Source organism: Dipodomys merriami, unplaced genomic scaffold, assembly GCF_024711535.1.
Source record: "Dipodomys merriami isolate MVZ:Mamm:240054 unplaced genomic scaffold, mDipMer1.0.p SCAF_17, whole genome shotgun sequence".
NCBI classification, from domain to species: Eukaryota; Metazoa; Chordata; class Mammalia; order Rodentia; family Heteromyidae; genus Dipodomys; species Dipodomys merriami.
The window spans coordinates 14,604,430-14,616,574 of NW_027203048.1; the positions used below are offsets into that span (position 1 = coordinate 14,604,430).

Below are 12,145 nucleotides of genomic sequence, written 5' to 3' on the forward strand. Positions count from 1 at the left end.
GAGGAAAGACCACGTCTATCCACCCTTTGTGAATTCCTGTTGACTTCTTAAGACTGCTGTCTAGCTTGGCACATATAAGGAAATTGAAGGGCAAAACAATAGGCTCTTAGTTTTTTTGTTGGTCATGGGGCTTGAACTCAAGATCTGAGCTCTTTTGCTCAAGGCTAGTGCTCTACCACTTTGAGCCACAACACCACTTCTGGTTTTCTGGTAGCTAATTAGAAGTAAGAGTCTCATGGATTTTCCTGCCACAGGGTGGCTTTGTACCACAGCCTCAGATCTCAGACTCCTGAGTAGTTAGGCTGTAGTTTTGTCTACTTTAAAATGTAGAGTCTTTCTACTATGCCCTAGATAGATGAACATAGAATTGGGGATAGGAGAGTGTATTTTCTAATCGATTCAATATTTATGGAGATCCTATTAGAGATCTCAGTGGTAGTTTAGAATCAATGTAGTTTTTCACTGCTAATTTTGGAGAGGGAGGTAGGAAGCTATCACTGATTATATGAAGAATTGAATGCTTCATGAAGAGATAAGAGGACCCAGCAGGAATACAGGTGTCTGTGTTTGAAGCAGATTACTTTGTAGCAGAATGCTTGTAAAACACCAGGGAAAATAAGAGATAAAATGTGTCTTCTGCTTCCAAGAAGATGTGGATGTTGTAAAAATCAGAATTAAGTCATATGAAACTGTCACTGCCTTTTGAAAATCCAAGTGAATCCAGGCCAAAAAACTTGTTTCTTTGGCAAAGAAGTAAACGCTGTGGTTTTTTTTTTTTAAACAATAGGCCTGGAGAATCTCAAATGCTTCTAAAGCGACTACTGTTATTGGGAGATGAATGGGAATTATATTGAAGTGCTTACTTTCTTTGGACGTCATAATTTGCCTAAGTGAACATAATTTAGGTGACTGAATCTGAATGACAGCTGCTGGTGCTAAGAGTTAATGTCCGAGTAGCCAATATTGTTGACATATGGTTTCTAATTTCATTAAAGTATCAAGAGCAAGAATAAATAGAAACAGAAGTATAAATATGGAAAAATATATGAGTATGTGTGTGAATATAAATACAATATAAATGTATTACATATTATATATATTACCAGTCCTGGAGCTTGAACTCAGTGTTTGGGCATTGTCTCTTAGCTTTTTTACTCAATGACAATGTTCTACCACTTGAGCCACGGCTCCATTTCTGGGTTTTAGGTGATTAATTATAGGTAAGAATCTCACAGACTTTCCTGCCCATGCTGGCTTCAAACCACAATCCTCAGATCTCAGCCTCCTGAGTGATTAGGAACCACCATGGCATCAGATACTTATGCCTGGCTGAAGTTTGTATTTTTTTTAAGTGGGAAGATGGTCTCTTGTTTTCTTGGGCTTCACACACTTGTATACCCAAAGCATCCTTAAGATATTTGTATGTTCTGACAACATATAGCCTAAGCTGATTTGTTTGTGCTATTAAGAAAAGACCCAAATACCAACATAGGTGGATTTTATCCATTTGTAGAATTAGTATTCCATGGCATCTTAAATTTAGATTTCTAGGCACATGTCCAGATTATTGGAAATGTCATGTAAGCATTTAAAGCACTGGGCAACAAAACTATTTTTATAGAGTTTTATTGGAACATAGTTGTGCCTATTCATGTGCATATTGTTATTTATTTATTTATTTCTTGGTTGTGGGGCTTAACCTCTAGGCCTGGAAGTTTTCCCTGAGCTCTTCAGCTCAAGGCAAGTGCTCTACTGCTGGAGCTTCCTGTTTTTTCTTTTACTTGTTATTGTATAGATGATGCACAAAGGGGTTACAATTGTTTAAGTCAGATAAAGGGTTCTTTTAAACACTGTTGTCCCTTTACATGTTGTTTTTGAGAGGCTGCTTTCCAATTACCAAGATGGAGTCAAATAGTTGCAGTGGTGTCCTCTTGGCCTGCAATCTTACAACATTTACTATTCTGCCCTTTCCAGAAAAAGATAGGAAGTGTAGGCGTGGCTCAAGTAGCGTGCCAGCTGTGAGCAGGAACAAGAGGCTGTGAGTTCAAGCCCGAGAGCCAGCATGGAACAAACAGAAAATGAAAGCTTGCCAGCCTCTTCCTTAATGTCTTGATAGAAGCTGCCTCTTCATTGCCTTGATCTCTGGTATTAGAACCACTGGGGAAGGAGAACCCTAATAAAAACACTCCAAGAACAGACAGTTTTTTTTCTCCTCCCATTGACTCGCTTTAAGAAGGACCATCTGGCTGATAACTTCAAATCCATCTAATTTTAGCATTTTTTTTTGTGGGGGGGACTTTGTGTCATTTGTCTGAGCACTGAAGGTTTTCCATGTGGAAGAAGCATTAGGGTGTGAGACTCCATTGGGACTGAGTGTGGAGGCTTAACTGCGAGGGTCCATTCAGTTCAAGAAAGGAATCATGTGTCAGGAACCGCCTATACCAAAGTGGGCCCAGACAGGTACAAGTAAAGGTGAGACACTGCTGAGTGCATGGAAGGGAGGCACCGGATAAAGATCGTTGTGTAGAAAGACCTCTGAGCTACTACCCCAGCCTTGCAATTGGAGCGGCATCTTTGGTTAAAGTTGTCTGCTTCCAAGCTCCGATTTGAACTCAAACTAAATTTATCTATTGTCAGTCTCTAGAGGGATCTTGGATGATTGGCTGAAAATATAGTATGTGTTAGACTAGAGCGTGAGGAGCTTTTCCGGTGGGCAGAGATGGCAGTGGTTGGTCTGATCTTCCTGACTTGGCCACTGCTGGTAAGACAGCACTGCCTCCCACCAGACCCAAAGCCTCGTACCATCCATCACTCTTCTACTGCTTCTACTGCCAGTGCTTTCTGACCTGATGACCTGGTCGAGTACTTATCACACTGGTAGCAGTCAAAACAGAGTTGTCGATGGCAGTCTGTCAGAGTTCAGATTGGAATCCGGTTATATGGTTGACAGCATGTGGTTTTTGTGCAACTCTGCTGTACTGTCCAAGCACAGAAGTAATCACATAGACAAATGAGGGTGACTGCGTTCTGATTAAATTTCATTGACACAAACAGGCAGTTGAACTAAGTTTGGCTACAGACCATAATTTACTGGCCCCTCACCACAACTGGCTTTGCTTTTTGTCTGCCCTGAGTGAAATACCAGTTATAATGGGCTAGAAAATGTCAGTGCCCCTGGGTGCTGGTGGGTGAAACCTGTAATCCTAGCTACTCAGAAGGCGGAGATCTGAGGATCACAGTTCAAAGGCAGCCAGGGCAGGGAAGTCTGAGAGATTCTTATCTCAAATTAACCATCATAAAACCCAAAGTAATGCTTTGGCTCAAGTGGTAGGGCACCAGCCTTGAGCTGAGGGACAGTGCCCAGTGCCCAGGCCCAGAGTTCAAGGCTCATGACTGAGCAAAAAAAAAAAATAAAAGTCAGTGGCAGTTCTCTTATGCTTTGAAGAAAAGGTGAAATGACAAGTCCAAAATCACACAAGAGTAGAGCTACAATTCTAACTCAGACACTGTCTTAAATCCAGTGCTCAGTTTTTAGACACTATACTACCTCAGCTGCAAAATTAGGTTATAGCATTTAAAAAATTATTATCTTAAAATTGCATAAAAAGATTTCAATTTAGCATTCAGGGTTGTTTGTTGTTGCTTTTTTAAAACTCAAGGTCTAGGCGCTGTCCTTGAGCTTCTTTGTGCTCAATGCTCTACCATTTTGTACTCTACCATTTGAGCCGCAGTGCCCTTTCTGGCCTTTTCTGAGTAGTTTGTTGGAGATAAGAGTCTCATGGACTTTTCTGCCCAAGTTGGCTTTGACCGTGATCCTTTGATCTCAGCCTCCTGAATAGCTAGGATTTAGGCATGAGTCACAAGCACCTGGCTTAGCATTCAGTTTTAAGATAGGGTCTTGCGTTGAGCACTGGTGGCTTATGCCTTTAATCATAGATATTCAGAAGACTGAGTTCTGAGGATCTCTGGTTCAATGACTGTCTAGACAGGAAAGTTCTTGAGACTCTTACCCTCCACAAAGTTGGAGATGGAGCTGTGGCAGAGCACCAGCCTTGGGTAAAAAACCTCAGGGACAATGTCTAGGCTAGGAGACCAGCACAAAGGCATGAGTAAGAGGGGTGGAGGTATCTGTTTCAGGTGATTGGTTGGTGCATTTCGAGCTTTATGAAGGTATTTTAACAGAGGCAACCCCTTATCCATGGGACCTAACCTAACTTCTTTTTCGTATGGGATCTGTACCTAGCAAAACAAAATATAGGTTGCACAAATTCCTATGGAGAAATAATTCCCTAGAGTTGTGAAAAAGAATCAGGTCCCTGCAGCTGCGTCACAGGATTTGATCACTTTGGCTGGGAGTGCCAGGAGAGTTGAGACAGATGTTTTCAGACATGCGGCATGCCTAAAACATTTCCAGGGGTCGGGCTGCAAATAGTGACTTAATAAGCAGAGAAACAGGGAAAGTATGCAAGTTGAGGACACAAGAGTTTATTCAGCATGAGGTGCAGGGCCAACCTCTCTTGCATTACATCTGCCTGTCGGGGTTGGCTCTTTAATCTGAAAGTGCCCTCCGTATTGCTCTTTGTCTGCCCACAAATAAAGTGCAGCATTGTGGTTAGTAATCCCACTCCAGTGACTCGACTTCAAATGTGGTTTTGGAGTGCATCCCAGAGTTCTGTTTGCTAAGCTTCCTACTCCTGTTTCAGAAACACCACTGGATAGAGAGCAGCGAGCACTCGACTTTCCTCTTCCTTAAACCTGTCGGGCTGTGGGCTCTCTCTCTCTCTCCCTCTCTCTCTTCCCCCCTTGTTCCTTTCTTTTCCTTTATCCTTTTTTTTTTTAAACTTTCAAGGCAAGTTCATGGATACTAAGCTGATGTGTTTGTTGTTCTTTTTCTCTCTGCCTCCGATCCTAGTGAGTAACCACACTGGCCGCATCAAGGTGGTCTTTACTCCGAGCATCTGTAAAGTGACGTGCACCAAGGGCAGCTGTCAGAACAGCTGTGAGAAGGGGAACACCACCACTCTCATTAGTGAGAATGGCCATGCTGCCGACACCCTGACAGCCACGAACTTCCGAGTGGGTGAGTTCCTCCACGATCTCTCGCTGTCCTCACTGAATTGGGTTTATAGCCTTTGGCCACTCTGCCCCTTAGCGACTTCTCTCTCTGCCTGAATAGCTTTCTGTGTATCAGCAAGTGTAGGCTCCTTTTGGAGACCTTGTAAATTGCAATTGGAATCATTTTGAACCTGATCTTCTGTGTCTGAGAGAAATGGCAACTAGACTATTTCCCTGGATTCCTTAGCATTCCCCCAGCTGTGTGGCAAGGGGGAGGTAGGGCCAGAGAAAGAGAAGAGATCAGGTTTTAGGTGGGGACACTGATATGTAAGTTATATGATCGGCTCACTGATAAATAGAATATATATTAGATTTGACTCATTCTTTGGAAGGTGGTGATGAAATTTTAAACTGCACTTTGAAAATAAACTCTAAAAATTATCAAAGCCCATGGTTTGGAAGGTTTGGAAGGTGAGACTGAATGATAAATTAATATGTAAGAGGGATCTGGGGAAGGGGTATTAGTGAATAACTGTCGGCAGTCAAAAACTTGTAAATATGAACTTGTAGCTACTCACTGCATACAAGAAAAGGCTTTTAGCTTCTTTTTAAATTTTTAGTGCTTTTTTTTTTTTTTGGTACGTGGAGAAAGTATTGTGGTCTACTGAAAACTGCTACCGTGCTATGCTGTCATGCAGCATAGTATTTTTGTCACTGAAAAAAAAGTCTTTTATTATTCCTTGACCAATTATGGCTTGCCATGTGTACTCAAATAATCCAGACACCCATGCTACTTTACGACTTACTCACAAGAATAACCCAAATGTCAGACAGATAATAACACTGGCTAGATCGGGTCTTTTTATGGAATACTGCTGTTTAGTCTTAGGATTTTGTGTGTGAATGGGGGCAGGGAGGAATAGGGTGTCTACTTCATACTGACTTTCATCAGGACAAAACACAAAGGGCATTTTGAAGTCCTTATTAGTTCTCTGATTATTCTACTGTTTTATGTTTTCTGCTGATCTTTATGAGGTTGCAACCATATTCTTGATCCTTCTGTAATCTGAACAAACAAATCCCGCACACCCATAGATATGATCTAAAAGAATATTTTGACTTTTGTGGCTAGCATAATGGTACTTTGGACATATTTTAAGACATTGGCTATATAGTGCCAAATGGTATATTTATGTTTAGTGGGGCAGGATAGCTGAATCTCATGGCAGAGTGTCAACTTGATAAGCCAGAAACTGGACTCCGGTCCTGGGCTAGTTACTAACTAGCCAGTCTACAGGGGATGCTAGTCAATATTCCTAGGTCTCAGTGTTTCCCTCTCCAGAAAACAAATGGGCTTCTAGTTAATGAACTCTGAAATTTAGTCCACTTTCTAAAATCTATGGCTTTCTTAGCAACAATAATGGATATTATTTTCTAGTTTGTTTTCGATTTTTTTATTTTTGGAGGGCTCGAGGTAAAGAGAAGGTAGGAGAATGAAGATGTCAGTAGGTTATTCTGGACTTCAGTGACTTTTTCTGACTTTAGTTTTCTTGGGAGCTGGTCATCAGCAACATTGTCTGCTCCTCCTTGCATTTATGGTGAATCTTTACAGTAGCAGTGACAAAGTAATCGAAGGGTGGTAATTTTTGGCTTACAGTATATTCATTTTGAAATGAAATATTTGAAGGCTTTCGGAAACAGAGGAAGCCTGCTTGTGAAAACACACTGCACATTTTCCTTTCTGGCATTTAACCAGGTGTTCAGGAGTAGAATACACACGGCCTATTCAAAAATACAAAGTGCAGCAAAAATTAGTCCCTGCAGTATTTAAAAAATTAGAATCCAACTCTCCACGAAAGGATTGGCAAAGTAGTTTAATTTTACAAAGTTTAATTAAAAAGCTTAAAAGCACATTCAAAAATCCTATTACAATGTGGGTTTCACACTGGTTTCACACTTGTACCTTGAGTTATTTCTCCTGCTTTATTTTGGTTAAAATAGGAGATATTCATGGAACAAGTTGCATGGTTTTACTTTACTGAAGAGTAAAAATTTTTGTGGAACCCATGGGTTATTATTCTTCAAAATGCAGAAAGTTAAAAAAGTGAACTTGAATGCATCTTTTTTGACTTATCCTACTTTATCTATTTTTTTGTTCCTTATGAGGGCAGTTTTAAAAAATTACTACCTCTTCTCATCTACTTATTCACAATACAGTATATCTTTTGATAATGACTTGTGTATGTGTGTGTACATGCAAAATTTGAGGAAAATTCAGATTATTACAGCTTGTTTGTAACTGTCTTTGTCTTAAGATTATTAAGAGTGGGATGGTAAACTTTTCTGTCACAAGCCAGACAAAATACATTGTAGCCAGACAAAATACTGAAGTTTCTGTGGCCACTCTTCATCTCTGCCAGTGGTTTGGAACAGCCAGGATAGTAGGTAAAGACAAGTTTACTGTACCACCAAGGCAGTTGATAGGCAGAGTTTGTCATGAGTTCCCTGATTTGCTAACACTGCTCCAAGCAGACAAAAACGATACAAGGAAAATGATATGAGGCCTTCATAGTCAGGGGGCCCTAACTAACCAATCATTTATTTTTATAATCAGAACAACAGAAATAATTTTGAACATTCGCATGGTGATTGACTCCTTTTGTAATTCTAGGAAGTGGAACAAATCTTATTGCCATCCATTTTTCTAGTAAAGAAACTTAGGCAGCAGGTTAAGTGAGTGAACCTTAGGTACACATTGAGTCTCTTAGCTTGGATTGGAACCTAGGTCTCCTCTCATCTACGTACCTGCTGCTCTGGAGGCTGACTGGACAGTGATATGTAAACTGTACACAGTGGAGGACCTCATGGGTGAGGGGGAGAGAGAAGGAAGGGGCAGGGCTATGAGTGAGGAACACAAGTGAGTCTGGTAGATTCAGGTTTAATTCCTGGCCTTGCTACGGCCACTTGTCTGGCTCTGACTGCACTCTCTCTAGGCATAGGTCATCTTCTCCATGTAGTCACTAATAGACATGAAAAGGGTTGTTCTTTCTCAGGCTTATCAGATAGACCCTCCCTCGTTGATGGTTCTAGGTGGCCTTGGTACTGTAGGGACTGTGGGCTGGCAGCTCTCCAGGTGGGAGACATAGTAGGTACTTCTCTTATGACCCTTAAACCTAACAGGCTCTGTTCTGGAGTATTCAGTTAGAGAAATAGTAGGTAGAATTTCCTCTTCATGAGCCTCTAACAGTGAAACTGCACTGAAGGGATATCTAAGGGAAGCAATCTTCTAGAATGAACTCATTTTTATGAATGGTGATATTGATACACTGTAACAGAATATTTACATTAAGTTCTTTTTTTATGAAGCATGATTTCTAATTATAATGATTTTTGCTGCAATCTGAGCTCTGTTTCCTGTTCCCTAACCCCTGCCTTTTTCAAAAATGGAAACCTATCCCCAGAAAGGCTGGCCAGCTCATCATGGCTGTTTTAATGGATTATTTTTTTATTTAATATATATTTTTATTTTAAAGGTACTGTACAGAGGGGTTACAGTTACATGAGTAAGATAATGAGTACATTTCCTTTTGAGCATTGTTACCCCCTCCTTTCCAGAACAATGGATTCTTAAATTACATAGTAGCATAAGGAAAATGACCTTGAGATTTTTTTTCCCCCAGTAGTGGGGCATGAACTCAGGGCCTGGGCGCTGTCCCCTAGGTTTTCTTGTTGCTCAATATTGGTATTCTACCACTTGAACCCCAGCTCTATTTCTGCTTTTTGCTGGCTAATTGGAGATAAGAGTCTCACAGGCTTTTCTGCCTAGACAGGCTTCAAACCAGTTTAAACCATTCAGATCTCAGCCTCCTGAGTAGTCAGGATTCCAGGCATGAGCCACTGATGCCTGTTCCTTCTGGAAATTTTAAGTTGTTTATAAATTCAAAGTTCCTCTGACAAGAACATTAGAATTTGTAGTGTCCCATGTAGATTATTTTGATGACAACAGTATTGTCACTTGACATACTTTATTTGGAGACACTGGAATGAAGGCATGGCTGCTACGTATTCAGTTTACGAGAGGCTATTTCATCTGAGGAGCGACAAGGACTTGTGTTTCATGGCACCAACTGAATAAGTATAAATAAAGTACTTGATAAATTAAAACTTTTAAAAATGTTCCTGTGTGTTATTGTATTTGCTCTTAGTAGCCAATGGTAGTAGCCATGGTTTTTGTAAATGTGGGAATTTAGTCTTTCATTTTTTTTTCTTATTCTGGTCACAGTATCTCCAAGCTGTGTTATGCTTACCTCCTGTGAGTGGTTAGGTCTGAAACATGGCACCAGATTTTTTTTTAATTTATTTGTGTTTATTTTATGCTAAATTTATTCCCGTGCCATAAGTTTTTGTTTCTTCAGTTTCTTCTGGGATACCTTTTTCTTCTGTGCAACCTCCTCCTCTGGTTTAGGAACAATTTGCTCCTTCTCAGTAAGGATCATCTCAATGTGGCAGGGGAGCTCATGGATGGGTTAATCCTACCATGGGCTCTGTAAGTTCGACGGCGCATCTTAGGTGCTTTGTTCACCTGGATGTGTTCAATGACCAGGGAGTCTGCATCTAAACCCTTCAGTTCTGCATTACTCTCTGCATTCTTAAACATGTGCAGCAGAAATTCAACACTCTTTTTGGGCCACTGACCCTGTGTCCAGCCTCACTGTTTGGCCTGGGCATACCTGCCAACTCCACCATTGTAACGCCGGAATGGCACACATTGCTTCTTTCAGATACTTAGTCGCTTTTCGGATATGCCTACCCTTGATGGCTGGGCTGTATCTCTAGTGATCTTAAGGTGAACATGAAGATTGGGACCTCTTGACTTACATGATTTTGTGGGGTTTTTGGTTCTGGAGAGTTGCGAACCATTTTTACAGGTCACCTCTGGCCGTTTACAAGAAGAGCGGTGGCACTAGATTTTACATGACAATCAAATCATAAAGTTTCCCTAAAAGAGCTTATGCCCTGAGGGGAAGATGAAGAGCCAACATAATTAATCCTAAAAAATAAGGCAGGAAACTTCAAGCAGGAACCCACAGGAGAATAATATGAGAAGAAAGGCATGACATGCTGCCCTCCCATGATAATCCTTAACCCTAACCCCTCACCCAACTCTAACTCTAACCCTAACCCAAGCCCATGCTTAGGAGTCCCTCTCCTTATCATGTCTCACAGAGATGTCATTGCATGTTGCCTAATGCTGGAAGGGTGGGAGCATCTGAAATTCCCAGAGTAAAGGTGGATGGGGGTAGTGAGGAGAGAGAATTGAGTTGATAAGGCAAAGGAAGAACTTACCCTTTAGAACTGAGGAGACAAGGACGCACAGATGACTCTTGGGAACTGGGGATAATTTTACTTAATAACAGTAGATAAGTGTGGAGGGGAGGTTGGGACAACGATATAGAGACTCTTTGAATTTGGACTTTACTCTCTGCCAGCATCTTAATGGTGATCTCTTTTAAGGAGATGTTGACATTGATTAGTTTAAAAAATCTTGGTGTTTCAGGTGGGAAATGGATGTTTTCAGAGGCTCCACGTGGAATAAATGTAGGCCTCTAGCCTCCTTCTTCCATTCCAAGTTTTGTCTGATGCTCTGATAGGAAATCTTCCCATCCATCTGCTAAAGCTGACCTTGTATGACTTGCTTTAGGTAGAATAGAAGCATTCATTACTAAACTCATTCTGTAAGTTCTCCCCACAAGGAAGGAAGAAAATTTCCTCTCAATGAGGCATTAAATAGTCTGACACAACAGCTCAAGGTCGGGGAAGCATTTGGAGGGTCCCCCACCTCCATTTCATTGAAACATGGAGTTATTCATCTTTAACCACTTGTCATCCTTCAGGACTCCTGATATCTCTGCAGCACAGAAATGAATGCAAATGTTGTGGGCCAATGGGTGTTTGCATTTTCCTCTGAATGCATTGTACAGGCCTGTCTTCACCAAAAGGAAATACTTAGCTTCCATTTGGGGAATTTGTTGTATTTTAAACTAATTAATTATTCTAATTGACACAAATTAGTTATACAAGAAGGTTTTATTTTAACAGGTCCATTCGTGTATACAGTGCTTCTTGCTCATAATCTCCCTCTTTCCATTCTTCCCCCTTCCTCATTTGGGCAATTACAGTACCTACAAAAGTGTCGAAGAAACCTCTTCAGAATATTTTCATTGCTATCAAATTGCTTAGTTTTAAAGTACTGGATAAATATAATAAGGTGGAGCATTTCCTTTTTACTTTTACTTGAGCTACGGAGCACCCTCAGAGGAGCACTCATTCATTTAAAGTATTTATCAGTAATATGCTGGGTGCCCAAGATTGGTGTAGGCATTGAGAGGTAGCAATGAACTAAGCAGACAAAGTCTGGCCCTTCTGTAACTTTGCAACAATAGAATGGATGGAAACTGGGGATATTGCTAAACAAAATAAACCTGTCATGAGAAGACAAACACTGTGTGAGTCCGTGTCTGTGAGGTACCTAGAGTAGTCATGGAGACAGAGGTAGGATGATGGTTACCAGGGGTTACAAGAAGGGCACAATGGAGTGCTGTCCTGTAATAATATAGAGTTTCAGTTCTGCAGGATGGTAAAATTTCTGGAGACTGAATGTGAATGTACTAAATGCTTTACAATTAAAAAACATGGGGGCTGGGAAGGTGGCTCAGTGGTAGAGCACTTGCCTTGCATGCCTGAGGCCCTGGGTTCGATTCCTCAGCACCACATAAGCAAAAAGAAAAAAGCTGGAAGTGGTGCTGTGGCTCAAGTGGTAGAGCACTAGCCTTGAGCTGAAGAGCTGAGGGACAGCGCCCAGGCCCAGAGTTCAGGCCCCATGACCTGACCCCCCCCAAAATGGTTAAGGTGATAAATTTTATGTGCCTTAACACAATGAAAAATAAAAAATAGAAATAAATAGTATCTATGTATGTTAATATTGAATGTGTAGCACCAGAATATGAGCTGAGGGGAGAGAAAATGTGGAATGTTGGTGGGAAGCATAGTATGCTATTTTGACAGTTCATGGAAAGCCTTGTTAGTAACA

The 12,145-nt window shown here is 41.0% G+C and overlaps 1 protein-coding gene across 6 annotated transcripts in view; it reads left to right on the forward strand.

Moving 5' to 3' along the window:
- Positions 1–12,145, forward strand: part of Ltbp1 (latent transforming growth factor beta binding protein 1) — a 405,289-nt gene that overhangs the window by 171,044 nt on the left and 222,100 nt on the right. For 3 of the 6 annotated variants that reach the window (XM_070025342.1, XM_070025343.1, XM_070025344.1), the window contains exon 5: positions 4,913–5,080. The exons of 1 other annotated variant lie outside the window; for it this stretch is intronic. In XM_070025342.1, the coding sequence (XP_069881443.1) occupies positions 4,913–5,080 (168 nt within the window). Of the gene's footprint in view, positions 1–4,639; positions 5,081–12,145 lie in introns of those variants that run through there. 2 more of the 6 variants (XM_070025346.1, XM_070025347.1) reach the window with 1 other exon arrangement.